General features: G+C 47.8%; 2 protein-coding genes across 3 annotated transcripts in view; one reads left to right on the plus strand and one right to left on the minus strand.

The window, feature by feature from the left end:
* Positions 1-20,752, minus strand: part of SLC39A11 (solute carrier family 39 member 11) — a 423,926-nt gene that overhangs the window by 402,777 nt on the left and 397 nt on the right. Inside the window, exon 1 of one of the 2 annotated variants that reach the window (XM_024760936.1) lies at positions 20,193-20,280. The exons of the other annotated variant lie outside the window; for it this stretch is intronic. The gene's annotated coding sequence lies outside the window, so the exon portion shown is untranslated. Of the gene's footprint in view, positions 1-20,192; positions 20,281-20,752 lie in introns of those variants that run through there. 2 annotated transcript variants of the gene reach the window in all.
* COG1 (component of oligomeric golgi complex 1) overlaps positions 20,413-20,752 on the plus strand; it is a 13,287-nt gene continuing 12,947 nt past the window's right edge. Inside the window, exon 1 of the mRNA XM_024760930.1 lies at positions 20,413-20,752. This exon is cut by the window's right edge and continues 13 nt beyond it. Coding sequence (XP_024616698.1) covers positions 20,462-20,752 — 291 coding nt within the window. The 5' untranslated portion in view covers positions 20,413-20,461.

Here is a 20,752-nt window from a genome sequence, read left to right on the forward strand (position 1 = left end):
TAAAAAGAAACATGCCAAAAAAAAAAAAAAAAAAAAAACAAGCAAAGATTTGCAATGAAATGCTTTAAACCCAACTTTACCATTATTGTAATATGTGATGTTCCTGGGTCTTTGCATAAACGCTGACATTTACTTAGAGAAGTGATTCCAAGGGACCAAGAATCTGTAGAAATAATTTCAAGGCAGAAAGACTAATTCAATAGCACTCCTGCCCCTGCAATCAGAGAAACTACCTGCAAGGAGGCCAGGGTCCAGAGCAGCCATCTAAAGCCTTAAAACACGTACCCAGGTAGATGGCGGGTATGCATCAGCAGAATGGTCATCCTAAGCCTATAGGACAGGGCCTTTCAGCCTGGTGTTATCATTCTGTCCAAATAAGAAGTCAGGTTTTTATTTTATGAGGAGGTATTCTCCACTTTGTGAACGATCTCTTTCTAGGATGATTGGCTCTCTGGTTGATTTCTTTTCTTCAAAAGAGAGGATACACATTTTCATTTAAACGTTAACACCATTTTAGTTCCAAAATTTAATCCTAGCCTCCACTCAACATGTAATTATGAAGACAGATCGGCTGGATGCCAGGAGAGAATAAAAAGTGAGGTACTCCATTGATTCTAGGATATCAGAGCATTTGGGTTATGCAAGCTTCTACTTACCCTCCATTCTCATGGGTGGTGAAGAGCGGTTTAAACCTAAGCGGATGTAGTGAGAAAGGTATCAGGAGAGATGATAGGACATTGGGGCCTGTGTGGAATATGATGTCAGCTTGTGTTTCAGTTAACACAGAGAGCTGAGTAATATTGGACATGGGGTTGGAACTTTGGTGAGGTTCATGCCATAGCTTGCGACAGTCTAAGAGGACACGAGGACAAGGACACTGAAGGATAGAAGGACGCTGCACTTCTTTCTTTTGCTTGTTTTTATGAAGAAGAAAAGAGAAGGAGAAGGAGTCACGCTCCATTAGCTGTGAGTGCTGGGCAGTTCTGAGTTGAACTCGTAGCTGATCCTGAGTAATCATGTGTGATTTTGCTGCATGCATTTAAAAATTTTTTTAATTGAAATATAGTTAATTTACAAAGTCATTAATTTCTGCTATACAGCAAAGTGATTCAGTTATATATATTATTTTTTATATTCTTTTCCATGATGGTTTATCATAGGATATATATATATTTTAACATCTTTCTTGGGGTATAATTGCTTTACAATGGTGTGTTAGTTTCTGCTTTATAACAAAGTGAATCAGTTATACCTATACATATGTTCCCATATCTCTTCCCTCTTGCGTCTCCCTCCCTCCCACCCTCCCTATCCCACCCCTCCAGGCGGTCACAAAGCACCGAGCTGATCTCCCTGTGCTATGCGGCTGCTTCCCACTAGCTATCTACCTTACGTTTGTTATTGTATATATGTCCATGCCTCTCTCTCGCTTTGTCACAGCTCACCCTTCCCCCTCCCCATATCCTCAAGTCCGTTCTCTAGTAGGTCTGTCTTTATTCCTGTCTTACCCCTAGGTATCTTCATGACATTTTTTTTTCTTAAATTCCATATATATGTGTTAGCATACGGTATTTGTCTTTCTCTTTCTGACTTACTTCGCTCTGTATGACAGACTCTAGGTCTATCCTATCATAGGATATTGAATAAGTTCTCTGTGCTATACAGTAGGACCTTGTTTATCCATCCTATATATAATAGTTTATTGCATGCATTTTTGTGTAACAACTTTCCCTACAGTGTCATCTTATAATTGTACCTCTTTTTGTTTTTGCATAAACTTATTTATCTCTCATAAATGGTAGGCAGATAAGAAGATGGAGGCTGGTGGCTGGGAATTCAGAGCTGGCAGTGAGCTGGAGTCTGCTTACACAAACTCATCCTCTCCTCCAAGACAGAATACAGGTATTGAAGCTTTCGGCCCCAGCTGCCCTAAATAGGAGCCTCGTGCTGGAAAAGCGTACAGCCTGGTCACTGACAAAGGCAGCAAGTAGGTGGTTGTCGAGATAGATGTTCGTAATCAGCCCCAGACGTGGCTGTCCAATCAAGACCATCAAGTTACAATGAAAGACAGAAATGAACTTTGGCCTTGTTGAAGAAAGGTGGAAGAGAACCTTCAAAAGGTTCCTTATATGATGCAGAAGGTCTGATGAGTGTTTCTGAAACATGTATCACCACAAAAAAATCACAATATTTAGCGGACCAAGCATTTGGGCTTATAAGTAATAACTTATAATCAGCCACTTTTCTAATCCATATTTTTTGCCAGATTCAAAAACACCAAATTTCCTATCAAACGTTCTAGCAAAGCAAACCTTCACCTAAGTAGTTGTTCTGCGTCTAATATGTTAGAAGCAAAACAACTTTCATTCTCATAGGCAGAGCCTCTAATTTTTTTTTTTTTCCCTAGCAGCTCATCTAGAAAGTAGGCACCAGGGACTGTATTCTGCTTACAGCTAGAAAGCTTTTATAACAGTTAGCCAAGTCGGCAGACCATCAGAGCTAAGAATAACAGCTCAAGGCCAAGCTTTCACACCTGCCACTCCCACCGCCAACTGCAGTGACTGACCACCCTTTCCTTTAACTTGGCAGTGACTGAACACAGGCTGGGCACCTAGTTTCCTCGTTTAGATGTGTCAGGTTGTAGATATCTGGACTAGGCTTAAAAACAGAGCTAAATATTAACCAAGACTTAACCAAGTTAAATAGAAAACATTATCGATTCTCCTAAGATTGAAAGTGAGTATAATATCATTAAATGAAACGCTGTAGCTTGATCGCTGGGCTCCATGAACATCTGCTCCCGTAGGACAAAGATGTTCAGCATGAGAAAGCTGATGACACAGAGGCTAAGTTCAGGTGGGCAGAGAGGGAGTTTTCACGGAGAAGGAGAGGCTTTATTTTTTTCATCTCTCTCCTTTCCTGGCATCATTGAAGGGCCAGACTCGGGGGAGGAAAAGACCTCTTTGCCAGGATATGTGTCTGGTCCAGAGAGGGGGCTTATTTGTGACCCTGATCCTACAAGGACTGGAAGCAGAAAAGGAATGTACTGGTTAGAGATAAAATTGCCCCATCCTTTTCGAAAAGCCCGTCGAGGAATGGGAGGCAAGGCCCACTTAAAAAGAAATCTGAAACGGCTTCCCAGGGCTTTACCGACTCCAGTTATTCAGTGATGGGACCTCCAATCCCTTAAGCAGTAGAGAAGGTCCCTTGGCAGTGGCAGTCCCCGAAGAGAGAAAGAGGGGTGTGCTGTGAGCTACCAAATAAGGCTATTGTAGCCTGGACACAGAAGACACAGGGGTCCCAGGTCCTTACAAAGAAAAGATTACTAGGTAGCCAGTACAGGCCCCCTGAGAGAAGATTGCTAGTCTCAAGAGAAGAAGAGCCACCAGTAGCAGGACTACGTGTAGTCGCAGCAGATACCACAAAGGAGCAGCAATGCCCTCCTGGACGGTGCGTCCTGCGCCCCAACCTGGCCGCTGGCTGGGAGTCAGTTCCTCTGAGACCCCTCATCCTCCAGGCCAGGCAACATAGTCATTCCTGAGAGAGCCGATGTTTTTTTCTCATGGACACTGTTTTTTAACAAGAACCCCAAATGCTTCTCAAATAACAAAACAAAGCCTTAGCTGTTTTCTTAACATTAACCAGAATCCCACTACTCCGGAGAAATGGACTGTCTTCCAAGGCTCTCAAGTTCAGCTCAACTGGTACCTTCGCTGCACTGGGTGCGCTCAGACACACACGGGTGACGCAACGGAGCGCAGGCACACACATGTGATGCACATACACGTGAAGGACACATTCACACGTGTGCACGTGACATGCATGCGGACGTGTAACACACTCACGTGCACACACAACGCACCTTCTGTATCTTTTGGGCAAGACCTCCAATGCAGAGATTCTCCAAGGCTTTCAACTGAGGAAGCGAACTAGAATCTGACTAACTCATTTGAAGTCTAAGGATACTGAGTCTTTTTTTTTTTTTTTGCGGTACGCGGGCCTCTCACCGCTGTGGCCTCTCCCGTTGCGGAGCACAGGCTCCGGACGTGCAGGCTCAGCGGCCATGGCTCACGGGCCCAGCCGCTCCGCGGCACGTGGGATCCTCCCGGACCAGGGCACGAACCCGCGTCCCCTGCATCAGCAGGCGGGCTCTCAACCACTGCGCCACCAGGGAAGCCCTTGAGTCATTTTTTTTCCTGGTAGGGGAGAGGGACATTGTGCCTGCAGTGATTTTTCACCTGGAGGATTCCGTGCCAAGTCACACACTGCACACCTAGCCCCAGCCAGCTGTCCCTGCAATAACACCTCAAAATTAAAAAAAAAAAAAACAGGGTTGGCAAAAGGGTTATCATCCTCACCAATCAACCAACCTAAAGTGAAGGTCCTGCTCACAGCAATAATGTTGTATAAGAAAAACAAGACAACTTCTTTGCAGAAAAGTCACTCCAAATAATTTTTAAGTTGATTCTCATCAAGGACAGTGTTTTCATAGGCCTTCCCCACCTGCCGCCACGCTTCCTAATGCAAATATTAGGTTGAACATTTTGGGGGGAATGCTCGGCCACTGAGAAAATGAATCACAGTTCTCCTTCTCAGCTGTGAACACACTTCCACGAAAAAAGAGTGTCTTCAAGATAAAAGAAGTCCTCCCTTCATCCGCCGCTCCCTCCCCAGTCCATTTCCATGGCTCGGGATGCCTACATCAACTCGTCTCGTGCATTTTAAGTACCAGCCAGTATGTGATGGGGAAGAATGTCTTCTTACAGCCTTTTTTGATGAACAGGGGTCTGTCTCCAGGGTTCATGCTCAAGATTATCTAAAGTTAGCTTAGTCCCAGTTGCACAGTCAACTTGGGAGTCTAGCCACTTGTGGAGCAAAGGCTCAGACTGGACGAAGACTCACTTTGGCTTCCACTTAAACGCTTTTTTGCAGATTAAAATAGTCTCCTACATTCCAACAGTACACAGAGTAATCAAAGTTCATGAAAGATAATGGAGACATCGAATTTCTGACTAAAGGAGATAATATTAAAGTTGATGATAGAGGTTCATACAAAGAAGGCGAGAACTGGCTCGAAAAGAAGGACATGGTGGGGAGAGCCAGAGGGCTTTTACCATATGTTGGTACTGTCACCATAATAATGAATGACTATCCGAAATTCGAGTATGCTGTTTTGGCTGTAATGGGTGCATGTGTGTTACTAAAACGTGAATCCTAGAATGAAAAGAAGTTCCTGGGACCAGACTCAAATAAGATCTGTTGAAAAAGAGAAAAAGTAATATATTTGAACTGTTCCAATTTCTGTATAAAAGGAAACAATGTGGAGACGTTTTTGTCTTGTTCAAATAAATGATTCATCAGTAAACAAGATAAAATAAAACAGTCCCCTAAATAGCTCGCCCAGGTGGATGGGCCCTGCTCATCGCAGGCTCGTTCTGGGAAGCGACAGACCACAGCTGTCTCACTGTCCTTCTCTCCTGCACCTTCACGCGACCCCCTCTGCTTGTTCCCAGCTCCAAGGGCTTGAGGACGGGAAGGTGGCACCCGTCGCATCCTCAGCCACACGGCGTGTTGCTGGGGGCTATCTCTGCAACCAAGGAAACCCATTCCTCCTCAATCTTGAACAGAACAGCTCTAGAACAGCCGAGCAGACCCAAAATCTGGTTTGCCAGCGGCAACATGGTTCTGGGCTGGTGGGCCAACATGGAGATGGGTATTTAGAGGGTCTGGGATCTCAAGGGCTTCCTTACAGCCTCCGGGACTGATAAAGTAAATCCTAATTGCTAGAGAAGAACCAAAGCAAGGCACGGAAGTAGCAGCTCCATTCTTTTTTTTTTTTTTTTGCGGTACATGGGCCGCTCACTGTTGTGGCCTCTCCCGCCCCGGAGCACAGGCTCCGGACACGCGGGCCCAGCAGCCATGGCTCACGGGCCCAGCCGCTCCGCGGCACGTGGACTCTTCTCAGACCGGGGCACGAACCCGCGTCCCCTGCATCGGCAGGCAGACTCTCAACCACTGCACCACCAGGGAAGCCCCCCCAAGCAGCTCCATTCTTAAAGGGTGTCAAGGTCAGTAAGGGTCCAGAGGTGCAGTCAAGACAGGGGCACATTTCTTAAAACTTAGCCTATCAGAGTTCGTTTCCTTTATTTCCTCTGTCCATCTTTCCAAATAGTGTTCTCTAATATTTACATTTAAAGTTTGAAATTTTTGAAATGATTTCTACTTTTGAGCATTCCACCTGCCCACCTTTAAATAGAGAAGGACACTTCATTTTCAGAAAATGAGGCTGGGGGACTTCCCTGGTGGTCCAGTGGTTAAGACTCTGAGCTCCCAGTGCAAGGGGCCCAGGTTCGATCCCTGGTCGGGGAACTAGATCCCCCATACATGCCACAACTAAGACCCAGCGCAGCCAAATAAACAAATAAATATTTTTTAAATTAAATTTAATTTAATTTATTATTTTTGGCTGCATTGGGTCTTCGTTGCTGCACACAGGCTTTCTCTAGTTACGGCGAGCGGGGGCTACTCTTCGTTGCAGTGTGCGGGCTTCTCACTGCGGTGGCTTCTCTTGTTGCGGAGCACAGGCTCTAGGCACGCGGGCTCAGTAGTTGTGGCTCACGGGCTCTAGAGCGCAGGCTCAGTAGTTGTGGCGCACGGGCTCAGTTGCTCCACGGCATGTGGGATCTTCCCGGACCAGGGCTCGAACCCGTGCCCCTGCGTTGGCAGGCGGATTCTTAACCGCTGCGCCACCAGGGAAGCCCTAAATAAATATATATATATTTTTTAATGAGGCTGGGAACGGATTTTGAAGGAAACAGCAGAGAGGCATGTACTCCTGCGGGTGGATGGTCCAGAGCCAGGCCTCGTTCATTCTTCTTCCCCATCTCTCCATCCTTTCCATCACTGCACCGCCTCAGACAGAAGCAGTTTAATACGTGTTTGAGTGGGAGGACAAGGTTCCCAGTTAGAACCACCTGCTAACGAGGACTGGTTTCCCGTCTGTTTGGAGGAGGAAACCAGCCAGCGCAGCCCCACAGGGCCACCGAGCTCACCCTATCTGATCCCGAGTAGGCTGCACAGCAGAAACGAACACAACGTCGTAAAGCAACTACGCTCCAATAAAAATTTACAAAAAAGAAAATAACGGCAGACGATTCAACTACCCAAATGATCTGAAAGCTTTTTCCCCAGGAGGAGTCTCCGTTCGAGTTTCCAGCAGCCTGGGAACCATCTCACTAGGGAAGAACAGAGTGCGGAATGTGTGGTGTTGACGTTTAGAACGTGGTGAAGATCGTCTAGTGGGCAGTGCCTTTTTCCTAAATTATCCTTCACTCGTCTTCCATAGTTGATCTGTCCATCACTCCCCAGCTGTCACTCACCGTAAACAACAGCGGGTTTTGACAAACAGTAGATCAGTCATCATCAAAGGAGACTGAAGACTCTTCACACACGCTCTCACATGCAATTCGCCCCCTTTTCTGTTCCTTTGAGAGGTCCCAGCATTGTTCCTGGCCCCCCCTTTCTGAAGGTGGTGGAGATAAGAAATTCCTTCCATGCTCTATGCATATGAGGAAACCTGGGACATCCAGAAAAAGCTTTCAGCAGCCCCAACGGCAAAAACAGTTTTAATTATGTGCCACGATGGATGGTTTTAATATGCCGAGCACAGGTGTGCACAGAAGCCAGATATTTTTACTATTCTCGTGATATCTTGAATGTGGTTATTTCTGCTAATTTGTCATTCCTGAGCGTCCAGTATTTAGACAAAATAGCTAATACTGCTTGTGTTTTCAAATAAGCTGCACCAGCCTTGGTAATTGCATGTGTTTCCTGTCAGATAAATTTACCTCGATCTTTGCTGTTATAATTGATCCTATATACTAGAAAGCAGAAAGCAAACATTTTTTTAGTGACTTTATTTATTTTTGCAAGGGTACTGTTTTATAAACTACCTTCACATGAAATCACACTCTCAAATAAGGGACTTAGGGTGAAGTTTGTTCAAGAGGCCAGCTATGCAGACTCACCTCGGTTCCCACCTACTTCCGGAAAAGACTTTAGAGATTCAGGAAAATGGGCCAGAGTCCTAGGTGACGTAACCCACACTCCCCAGGTTTCCTAAAACACGGAACTGTAAACTTTAGAATTTTACAATTTGTCTTAAAACTCCCAGCCCCCAAAAGAGTGTACAAAACATTTTCTAGATGTCTTAGCCATCGTTTGTCCAGTAGCAAAAGGAAAAAAAAAACAACCACCAGTGAGTCCCATTTTGTTCACAGACAGTTTTTAACGGCCTCATCTGATTTCTTCCAGATTTTGTAACCTGATTTAAATAGCATGACTAAGTCATTGTAAAGCAGATGATGAAAGGGATGCTCTAAAAATGTCATAAAGACATGTCAGCTCTGCTGACAGCAAAACTGATGACAGAGAAATATCAAGAGTTTGAAAATCAGGTCAAAGAAAATGACTTTTTATCACCGTCTCATCACTTCTTTCACTCAAAATCAAAACATAACAAAAATTTCCAGGTGCTTAAAACAGAATCTTAACTATGCATTAGACTGTTAAAATCAGAAAAGAAAAGTAGCTAACTTCTGGATGCACTGAGTCCTGTTCTAAGCACTTTATGTTCATCATTGCGTTCAGTTACCACAAGAGCTCTATGAAGTAGGTCCAGCTGTTACCCCCATTCTATCGATGAGGAAACTGAGGCATACAGTACTTACATCACTTGCCCAGAACCTGATTTCTTAACCACATCACTGCACTTCCACCTATGGGAGGTGTGACCTGGAGCCTGGGCCTGACATTCCCAAGCCCCTGCCTCCCTGTCTGCAAAATAGGGATCACACCACCTACCTCCCAGAGTGGTGTAAAGACTACCTGAAATAAAATATTTTAAATAATTTATCACATCACCAGGTGCACAGGGATGTCCAGTAAACATGAAATTCCCCTCACCTTGAATCGCAGCAAGAGAAGACCAGGAACTTTTGGGTTATTAAACGACCAACGATTTTCCAAACTGGCTAACATTAAACCATGGCTTCTAATCCTGCCATCAGGAAAGCTCAGCTGGCACTAACACAACCGACCACGTGATGCAAGGTGAAAGCAAGTCCGGTGCAGAAAAGTAAATGCATTATGCGTCTGCCGGTAAGGCGCTACACGATTTCTATCTACACAGAGTGTTCCTTTCTGGCTAGAGGGCTTTGCTCCTCGGCTAAGCCTAACTAGACTTCGGTCTCTGCCCGAATGGACCAGGGATATAACGTCTCAGCTCCGTAAACAGAGCCTCATATTGTCCAAGTGTTCTAGAAACTTAGGGTTCACGGCGTGTTCTAAATATCTGAGTTCTTTGTTCTTCCTCCAGGGTGAAAACGTGGTTTGGCCTGGGGCCTGGTGCTAAACAGAGGGAGAGGATCACGCCGTTAGTCCGGGACTATAACCATCTGTATCGCTCACGGGTCCAGCTGGAAACAGATGGCGCACTCAGAGGGGTTTAACTAAAATGAATGTAATGAAGGAGCTGCGTACAGAGGGGTGGGGAGGTGTCAGGGAATCAGCAAGAGATGGATGAGGGGCCCGGAGACCAGGTGAGGAAGGAAGACTTCACCAGCCGAGTGAGAGCAGAAGCCACGAGGAAGGTAAGACCCAACGGGAGCTGTGCCTGTAAAGTAAATCGGCCAGAATCGCAGTGCATCCCTTTGCCCTCCTCCTGAGACAGCCTGGGACCTGGGACCTGGGGCCCTTTGCTTCACTGCTTGCCCCCGAACACACATCTCCTCAAGCAACAAAATACAAAGAAACTGTAAGGGACTAAAAATAACTGCACTCATGAGCAGTTGGGGCAAATTATGAACAACAAGATACAAAAAGACCAAAACCACAACTGACACTTCTGAGGGGCTGGGAGCAAAAACAGGGTGTCGGGAGCAAAAGCAGGGTACTGTGCAGGCCGCCTGCACACAGCACCACCAAGCGGGTGGGCAAAACCCCCAAGCCACCCCTCCGGCCCGAACCCTGGATATACCCCACCCTCACCCCATATAAGGAACCAGCTCAAAGGGTGAGTGAGCAGGGGACCCCGTTACCTGTTTTCAGTCTCCGCTGCTGCAGCAGGGACCCCAGTAAAGCCTTGCCTGAATTTCTTGTCTGGCCTCTGATCAATTTCTATCGATTAAGGAGGCCAAGAGCCCTGGTCGGGAACACTCCCGTGGCTGAATTCAGCCAGAGCCAGAAAGTAAGAGGGCCAAAGGAGATAGTGCAGAGAGGGCAGCCTCCAGAGAGGGGCGCAGAACGGATGGCGTGAGGGATGGAGAATCAGGATGTGGCCCCTCCTGAGACACCCCCCTTCCCGGGATCCCAGCACTCTCAAAGCTGCCCACCGTCTACTGGAATAGCTGGAGCAGGCTCATTAAACTTCCACCAAGGTACAGGCATAACTGAGAGGCTCTCGGGGCCTTCCAACGTTCAAAGCACTCTCTAAATTCCGAGAAGAAAAACTGGATTTTCAGAATATAACCACTGGACAGCTTGGGAGCTGCAGAGGGGATGAAGGATTAGAGCAACACCCGCTCACACAGGATTCCAGGTGGTCAACATCCAAAGATTCTGCTTTGGGCATGGCCGATGCAGAATGCAACTTTATGATCTCCCTTTGCAAAATGTAAACTCATCGGCACGACTTTTCAAATTCCAAGGTTGAGTAGTGCACTCTTCCACGACCGCCACCTATACCAAAAGCATATCAAAAAGGCCAGGCTACGGGCTTCCCTGGTGGCGCAGCGGTCGGGAGTCCGCCTGCCGATGCAGGGGACGCGGGTTCGTGCCCCGGTCCGGGAGGATCCCCATGCTGCGGAGCGGCTGGGCCCGTGAGCCATGGCCGCTGAGCCTGCGCGTCCGGAGCCTGTGCTCCACAACAGGAGATGCTGCGACAGTGAGAGGCCTGCGTACGGCAAAAAAAAAAAAAAAAAAGCCCAGGCAATTCAATACATTCTAGTCAACTGGTGGCATTTTCCCCCAAACTCTATTTGCAAGTACCCAAACTGCAAACTTTCTGGAGCCTGAGGATTCAGAGTCTTTTATCATCCAGCCTTGGGCCGAGCAGGTTGTTTCTGATTTACCTAGTACAACTTCAAATACAACAAAAACAAACAAACTTCACGTCCCAGTAGAACCAGAGTTTCCTGCAAGCATACCTCCTCCTAAAACCCTGCAGTTTCCTCAGGGATCTGATTTCCCCAGTTGGAGTCTTTGAACGCTCAATGTTCTAAGACCTCCTTAGTTGACATTTATAATTTTAGGTTGTGTGAATCCCAGGATGGGACATGATCCTCACAATGGCTCATCCCTAGGAAAGGTACACTTGAAAACTGCTTCCTCCCAAGCTACTTCTCCAGTTATGCTGTATCCAAGAGGGAAATACCCCACCAAACCGTCATCATTACAGCTGAATATTCTCCGGAGACAGCTATGGGTGCCTGGCCACAGTACTTCTCTAGGTAAGGCAAGGGCAGGATTACTGTAATAAAACAGCTTCTCTTATAGATCTGTCCTTAAGTTGAAAACATTCAGCCACACTGAAAGGGACCACCTTCCCTTGAACTTATCCTGACCTTCAGGATTGCTGTCCTGGAGTATCAACGTGTATGAACACACTCATACATAGCCCAGAAGCAACAAGATAAGGGAATAAGAAGGTTAAATGGACAGGAGTCTATTCTAATTCCATAAGTAACATTCAAAAACCCAAAGAGGGGCTTCCCTGGTGGCGCAGTGGTTAAGAATCCGCCTGCCAATGCCGGGGACACGGGTTCAAGCCCTGGTCCGGGAAGATCCCACACGCCGCGGAGCAACTAAGTCCGTGCGCCACAACTACTGAGCCCGCGCACCTAGAGCCCGTGCTCCACAACGAGAAGCCACCGCAATGAGAAGCCTGAGCACCGCAACGAAGAGTAGCCCCCGCTTGCCGCAACTAGAGAAAAAGCCCGCGTGCCGCACTGAAGACCCAATGCAGCCAAAAATAAATAAATTTATTTTTACAAAATTCCAAAGAATTCATGTATTTTGGGGGAGAGGGGAGGGCTGATCAGATTATGAATTAATTCAACATTGCTGAAATTAGAGTAATGAATCTATTCATTTCCTTCATAGGAATTCTAAGGTAAGGTGTACTTTGAATATTACAGATTTGTCAGCATATCAATAAATTACTTTGCTACAAAGTTAAATTACTGTTCATGCACTCAGCAAGTACTGAATGTCTACTGTGTGTCAGACACTGTTCTAGAAGCTGGGAATTTGATGAGATAAAAGACAGACGAGATCTCTGCTTTTTGTTGTAGGGGAGACACTCAACAAACAAAAGCACAAATAAATGAACATGTAATCACAACACAATGACAAATGCTATGATAAAAATACATAGACAGTGAAGAGCCTGTCTTTACTTAGGTGCCTTAGGTGCCTAAGGTCATGGACCCCAGAGCCAGACAGCCTGGTTTATATCTCAGCTCTGCTACTTCCTCAATCATTTGGGGCAAATTATACAATCTCTCTTGGCCCCAATTTCCTCTTCAATAAAATGGAGATAAGAACAGGATCTAGTTCAGAGGGCTTTTTGTGAGAACTGAATAAGGTAATTCATATTCAGAGTTTATAACACTGGCTGACATACAGTGAGCGCTTTATAAATGTTAACATTTCCTGATTTAGATTGGGGTGGCCCAGGCAGGCTTCTCAGAGGAGGCAACCACCATGTGAAGATCTGGTAAAAGAAACGGTCAGAGCAAAGGCCTTAGAAAAGAGTGAACCAAGCCTTGTTTATGAAACAGAAAGAAGGCCAGTGAGGCTGGAATAGAGCGAGAGAGGGGTGGGATGGGATGGGGCCAGGTCGTGCAGGGTCTTGAAGATCTTTGATAGGAGTTGGAACCTGACCCAGAGGGCTGGGAAGCCACTGGAGGTTTGAAGCAGGCGACACACAAGGCCTGATTTATACTTTTGAAAGATTCAGCTTGCTTTTATAGTGAGGAGAGTCACTAACGGGACAGGAGTAGAATCAGGAGGAATTAGAAGGTAATTTGAAGGACTTCTCCAGCAGTCCAGTGGTTAAGACTCATGCTTTCACTGCGGGGGGCGCAGGTTCGATCACTGGTCTGGGAACTAAGATCCTGCGTGCCATGTGGGGTGGCCAAAAACAAAAAAAACTAAAAGAAAATAAAAGGTAATCCGAGTGGCTCAGATGAGAAGCTGATGACCTGGACTCGGCTAGTGACAGTGGAGATGGAAAAGGACAGGGATATATTTTGGATCTGGGGTCAGCAAACTATTGTCCGTGGGCCAAAACTGGCCCTCTGACTGCTTTTGTCAATGAAATGTTATTGGAACTCAGCCACGCCCATTCATTTACCTACTGTCTGCTGCGGATTTCCTGCTACAATGGCCTTGTAGAATAGTTGTAATGGAGACCACAGGCCCTGCAACACCCACTGACTATCTGCCTCTTCATAGTTAAATTGCATCAACCCCTGTTTTGGAGGAAGAGTCTATAGGATTTGTAGATGGATTGGGTGTGGATAGTGAGAGAGAGGGATGGAGGATTATTGCTGGGTTTTAGCCCGGAATAACTGGGTGGTGCCATTTCCTGAGATAGGGTTGACTAGAAAAGAGTTCAGGATGGATGTGGCAGGAAGAGAATTATTATTTTCAACGTGTTAGATTTGAGACTTCTCTTAGACATCCAAGTGGAGAGTCTAAGGAGGTGGCTAGATGTATATATAATCCAGGAGCACAGGGCTGTAGTAACAAATATCGGAGTCATCTGCAAACATCCATTCCGTTCTCTCCATTTCCACTGCCATCATAATTTCCATCTCAACCACTGGAGTAATGCTCTAACTCTTTAGGCGACAGGACAGGATGGAATCACCTAGACAGGGATTGAAGACCAAGAAGAGACCAGTGCTAAGGCTTGAGCCTGGGTCCATCCAACGTGAAGAGGTTACACAAAGGAAGAAGAGCCAGCAGAAGTGATTGTGGGGCTTCCCTAGTGGCGCAGTGGTTGGGAGTCCGCCTGCCGATGCATGGGACACGGGTTCGTGCCCCGGTCCAGGAAGATCCCACATGCCGCGGAGCGGCTGGGCCCGTTAGCCATGGCCGCTGAGCCTGCAAGTCTGGAGGCGCAGAAGAGGCCACAACAGTGAGAGGCCCGCGTACCGGTGAGGGGGTGGGGGGAGTGATTGAGAAGACAGGCCTAGTGAGGTAAGAGGAAAGCTAGTGGAGCGTGTTTTGAGAGAAATCAAAAGGCAACTGTGTCAACAAGGGGCAGGTCAGCCGGAAAGGTCCAAAAACTGAGAAGTGACTACTGAAACTGACAAGATGGGGAGGGAGGTATTTTAGTGGATGCAGTGATGATGCGAGGATCCCTAATGGATGGAGTTGGAGAAGAGAATGGAAGGCGTCTTGTGGAGACAGCAATGACCAAAGGTCAAGACCATCCGTTGTGATGAGGAAAGGAGAAATGGGCGGGGGCTGGAAGGAGACTGGGAGACAAAAGGGCATGATTATAAAATGGGAGACACTAGGGAATATTTCTGAGATAATGGGAACAATGTAGCTGAGAAGGAGAAAATTATGGAGGAGAGAGAAGGGGGTGAGATCTTTGAGAGGTGGGAGGGGTGAGGTCCAGAGTTAGATTTAGTAGATGTAACATGAGGACTTTCCTGATTACTTCTGTTTTCTCCATACCTGTGGGAAGGCTCATCCGCTAGGGTGGAATGGTGGGAAAGGGGAAAAGACAGTGTAGGAGGCTTGAAAAGAAGTGAGAGCTTGTGTCAGAATCATTGGCTTTTCATCAAATACCTTTTATATCCTCCACAGCATCCAACACAGAGCTAGTTACAGCAGTAGGTACTCGAATACACACTAATTAAGGGTAAAATGCTTGGAGTGCAATTTTTCGATATCACCCTTTTTAGTCAAGGTGTTGAGAATGTGTGTAGCCCAGACATCCAAGCTCCCTCTATCAGGTGTGACGCCTGCCGGGCTATTTGTTGAAGGCAGGGTCTCAGTTATCTGCAAACAGTTAAGTGAAATAACCATCCCTTCTATGACAAATGTCACCTCCAGCTGACACAGGCTGATAGACATTGACGTGAAGATGCCAAGACCACCTCTCGCGAGGCTCTCTTATCCCATTGGCATGTCAGCCAAGGGAAGGGCAAACACCAAATGTCTCAATCACACCGGGCAGCAGTGCGTAACTCGATCTTCCGTCCGGCCCCTCACACTCTTTTTTTTTTTTTTACATCTTTATTGGAGTATAATTGCTTTACAATGGTGTGTTAGTTTCTGCTTTATAACAAAGTGAATCAGTTATACATATACATATGTTCCCATATCTCTTCCCTACACTCCTTTTACTGACACAGTCTATCCTTGACCAGATCAAATTTCCCTTTCTTTGCTTTGCCCTCTGTTAATTTGTTGTCAGATTCCTCTCCGTTTTCTTTTTCTACCATCTTGCTTTCTCCCTTGCCATTTCTCCTAGCTGAGCCCGAGTTAAATTTATTTTAATTTTCCTCAGTTACTTTGGCTCTTCCATTTATCATCTCTCCTCTGGTGTGCCCAGCCCCCATTCCCCCCTCATCCTATGAGAAAACAGCCTTCCCTCCAACATCATCCAAGTACAGACAGATGTAAGACTGAGCAGGTTCACGCTTCACACTGCACACTGACAGGCCAGAGATACAGCTACCTTCCCTAAAAGAAGAGGTACTGAAACAAGGCATCGGAGGGGCTGTGACATAGGTGAAAACTGTCTTACTGCTTTCAGTATTTCAGCTGTTAGGCAACTGATGGCAAAAGATTCTTTTGCCTTTTCCAATGCGTCCTTTGAGCAGATACTTTGTGATTATGTGACATATATGTATGACGCCATTCACTCATTTTGCAAATATTTATTGAATCATTTAGTCAGGGAGCCAAGGTCCAGATGCTAGACCACATAATGCATAAAAGGAGGAGGACATGTGGTATCTGCAAAAATCTGTTTTCAAAAAACCATTCTATTTTAGGCATGATGCTGGCTTGCCTGCTACATTCCTATTAACAAGTAGGGAGAAATCTGCCCCCTCAACGTTCTGAGTGAGGTAACAGTGCTGATGGGCCCAGAGAAAGTGAAACTATCGGAACATGCTCCCAGTTTTAAAAGAGGGCCCTCGAGCATGCAGACAACTTGCCTCCCAAGCATGGCCACCCCATGTGTCATCTGTCCCCCAAATCACTGGAGAGCCGCTCCAGCTTGGGTCCCCCAACTGCCTGTACTTGTTTTTCTTTTTTTAATAAATTTGTTTTTTTAATTTATTTTTGGCTGCGTTGGGTCTTCACTGATGTGTGCGGGGCTTTCTCTAGTTGCTGCGAGCCAGGGCTACTCTTCTTCTCGTTGCAGTGGCTTCTCTTGTTGTGGAGCACGGGCTCTAGGCACACAGGCTTCAGCAGTTGTGGCTCGCAGGCTCGGTAGTTGTGGCTCACAGGCTCTAGAGTGCAGGCTCAGTAGTTGTGGCGCATGGGCTTAGTTGCTCCGCGGCATGTGGGATCTTCCTGGGCCAGGGCTCGAACCCGTGTCCCCTGCATTGGCAGGCGGATTCTTAACCACCGCGCCACCAGGGAAGTCCCTGCTTGTACCTGTAAAGCCCCACCTTTGGGCAAAGGGCAGGAGGCAGTGTGGGTACCATCTGAATTTTGCTTCAAGATTGTTTGGCTCTCCTGCCTCTTGATGTTCTGAAATTTTCTTTGAAGCTAACGATACAACAAAGATCAAGGACTGGAGAGTCAAACTAACTGGGATCTGAAGACACACTCAGCCGCTGGCTACCTGCGTAATCTCAGGCGGACGCCTTGGTCCTGCTGAACCTTGTTTTACCAATCAAATGAGTGTAAGACCAGCTATGCTATAGAATTATTGTGAGAATTAAAGATATATGCGGAGTGCCTAGGTGGTGCTCCAAACTACAGCTATATTATATAATTGGCAGAATGCCTAGGTTTGACTTCAGAAACCCAATGTGATCTACATGGAATCTCTTGAACTTAAATACTGGATGCTTAAAATTCTACCCAAAAAGATTTAACGTGAAAGGAAGAAAATCTGACATCAAGACTGCCACAAGATACACACATACGCACTCATCTCTAAGCCAAAATTAAAAGATGGCAATAGGGCTTCCCTGGTGGCGCAGTGGTTGAGAGTCTGCCTGCCAGTGCGGGGGACACGGGTTCGTGCCCCGGTCCGGGAGGATCCCGCATGCCGTGGAGCGGCTGGGCCCGTGAGCCATGGCCGCTGGGCCTGCGCGTCCGGAGCCTGTGCTCCGCAACGGGGGAGGCCACAGCGGTGGGAGGCCCGCGTACCGCAAAAAAAAAAAAAAAAAAAAGAATAGGGAAGGAACTGCCCCCGCCCCACAGCATCCCAAGTGAGGTGAGAGAGCTGTGATTGGCTATCACAGTGAGCCCACAGTTGCCCCGGAGGAAAGCCATAAAAGCCATGACGGTTTCTCATCTCTGCCCCTGGTTCAGCCCAGTGCCCTGCCCAGCTGCTGAAGCTGAGCTCTTTGCCCACATCCTGGTTTTATGGGGCGACAACGCAGAAGGCGCAAGAAGAAAGGGCTGCCTCTTCAATGCCGGGGGAATGGGAAAGCGGGTGTGGAGGATAAAGAGTCAAAGACACAGAGCTTTCGCAGCACCCAGGCAAGAAGCCGGTGTGGTAACGGCCTCTGTTAGGCACTCGGATCTGCGAGCAGAAGAGCAACAGCGGCATCTTCAGGGCAGCGCGGTGAACTTGGCTAGGGAAGCAGAGAGAAGGGGTAGGGAAAGCCCTGCCTTCAGAACACGCTCTGCGGTGATGTCAGCTGACGAGCTTGCCTTTCCTCTACCTGAAATGACAGGTGTGTGCGCAAGTGCCCGCCCCCCCCCCACCCCGTGCAAACCCTAGCTGACTGTTCACATTCCTCCCTCTTGCCGTTTGAAAGAGGCCAGCCAAACTCTCGTGGAGCTGGAAATTCGGAGAGTCTGGGTCAGTTAGGGTCTCTAAGGCAAGCAATTGAAAGTGTTTTTGCTTTTCAAAGAAATGAAATTTATCGATAAGATATCAGACGACTCATAGAATCTCTGGGAAAGGTGGGGAACCGGGCTCAGCAAACAGACAGGGACAAAGGGAAACTAACCTTCAGAACCCAGTCAGAACACGCCTCAGGGCAATTCTGGTGAGGGCACCATTCTGGTCACCCATAGCTGTCACCAGGACCACTGCTGGCACTGGCAGCTGAGCGCTGCAGCTGGATTCAATGTCTCCGCTGCCCCCGGAGACTGGATGTTTGCAGGGGACGCCTCTGTCACCATGAAAACAAAGACTCCACTGTCCCTGTTCCTTGACATCACTAGCTCTCCATCTATGAAGTCCTAGGTGGGACTTGCCCGGTGGCCCACTGGTTAAGAATCCGCCTGCCAATGCAGGCAACACGGGTTTGAGCCCTGGTCCGGGAAAATCCACATGCCGTGGAGCAACTAAACCCGTGAGCCACAACTACTGAAGCCCACGCGCCTAGAGCCCATGCTCTGCAACGAGAGAAGCCACCGCAGTGAGAAGCCCACACACCGCAATGAAGGGCAGCCCCCACTCGCCGCAACCAGAGAAAGCCTGCACACAGCAACGAAGACCCAATGCAGCCAAAAATAAATAAATAAGTAAATAAATAATAAATGAAAAGTATCTTTATAAAAAAAAAAAATAAAGTCCTAGCTGGTTGTGTCTGATTGGCTGATCCCAGCTCAGCTGTAAGGGGAACAGATCTTGCCGTAAGGCAGTAATTTTCTCAAACACAGAAAAGAGGTTCTGCAGGTGCTGGGAAGTCAAACACCAACAAGTGTCCCTACAGGATGGCACTGCAGTGACAGCAAAGTGCAGACCTGCCACCAGGGAGTGCTTTGAGTTTGTGGGAAGTTGTGTGACAAAGTAGAAAAGGAATTCAGAATTCTAGGTCTAAGGGCTGATTCTGTCCCTTAGTAACCATGTGACGTGGACAGGAATAAACAAGCTTCTCTGGTTTTTTGTCATGCACAGAATAATTATTCCTACCTACTCTGCAGGGCTGAAATGTATCGGAGCATTTTGTGGACAGGCTTTGAAAATGACACTGAGTAAAATCTGTTTGCCTCTCTGGGGCCCAGGTTATCCACCTGTAAAATTCCCTAGATCGTAGGGCTATTGTGAGGTAAACTAGAATATTCTAAATGAATGATTTATTTACAGGATTCACCTCAAAATAATGGAGGTAGTGGGAGGGAGAGGGAGTGGGTAGGGATATACATGAGACTGACCGTGACTTAGTAAGTGTAAAACCCAGCTGGTGGGCCCATTATACCATTCTCTCTACATTAGTGTGGATATGAAATCTTCAATAATAAATTTTTTTTTTTTAATGAAGGGTCTTGGAAATACTTAGAAGAGAGAGGCCACACTCTCCAAGTTTCATTATCACTGAGTCAGTGTTAGGCGTCCTCCCCCCAACCCGGCTCCCTTGCCCCACCCCCAGGCGTTGTTTTCTCAGGCATTTAGGTCGTTTCCTCACTGCCCACTACCCTCCTCTCCAGACTGGTGCTGGTGCCAGTGTAAGGTTATAGCAGGGAAGACATCTTTGATGGTATAACACTGGTTTGAAACACAAAACGAAAACCCCAAAATAAGCAACAACAAAAGAAAACCAGAAGCGAACGAGCGCGCGCTCACACCCCTTAAGAGAGAGCCTGTGCCGGCGCTCAGGCCCGGTACACAGCATCTGTGAAGTTACTTTCCAGTGAACAAAAACGGACTCACGCTTCCCTTTTCCTAACATTGCATTCGGTGGATGTCCAGAGTAAATAACGAATAACAAGGACGCCCCAGAAGGCTGCACGCCGAGAGCCAGGGGTGAGGGTCCAGCACCTACGGTCAGCATTGCGCGCCCACCCGGCTCCCCAGCCCGCCCAGGACACAGGGGCGGCCGAGGGAGCCTAGGGGAAGGGGACCGGCCGAGAGTGCAACTGCGCCGTCTCAGGAGAAGGACCCCTGTCCCGGGGCGCGACAGACCCAGCGAGGGATCCGAGCATCCCGAGAAGGCGTTTCAATCAGACCGCGGGCGCTTGGTTATAATTACCTCCAACTTGGAAAGGCTCCACCCGCGCTGGGAGGGGCTTCAAATCCACTAGAGGCTGGACCCGCAGAGGAACCGCCAGCCTTCGCGAATCAACCACCACACAGTTTCCTTTTAAAAAAGCACCGCCCATCGGCGGTCCCGCCCCTCGGCCGCCCCCGAACAAGCATGGCCCTCAGCGGGCCGGAAGCGCTTCCGCCCCCAACCAAGATGGCCGCCGGGCGACGTTCCCCCGGACGGAAGTAGCCTGTTGGGCGGCTGACGAGTTCATCATGGCAGCCGCGGCCGCCTCCCCAGCTCTGAAGCGGCTGGATCTTAGGGACCCCGCGGCGCTTTTCGAGAGCCATGGCGCTGAGGAGATTCGCGGGCTGGAGCGCCAAGTTCGGGCCGAGATTGAGCACAAGAAGGAGGAGCTGCGGCAGATGGTGGGCGAGCGGTACCGCGACTTGATCGAGGCGGCCGACACCATCGGCCAGATGCGCCGCTGCGCCGAGGGGCTGGTGGGCGCCGTGAAGGCCACCGACCAGTACTGCGCCCGCCTCCGCCAGGCTGGCTCAGCCGCG

This window comes from Neophocaena asiaeorientalis, unplaced genomic scaffold (assembly GCF_003031525.2).
Source record: "Neophocaena asiaeorientalis asiaeorientalis breed wild unplaced genomic scaffold, Neophocaena_asiaeorientalis_V1.1 scaffold30, whole genome shotgun sequence".
Taxonomy (NCBI): Eukaryota; Metazoa; Chordata; class Mammalia; order Artiodactyla; family Phocoenidae; genus Neophocaena; species Neophocaena asiaeorientalis.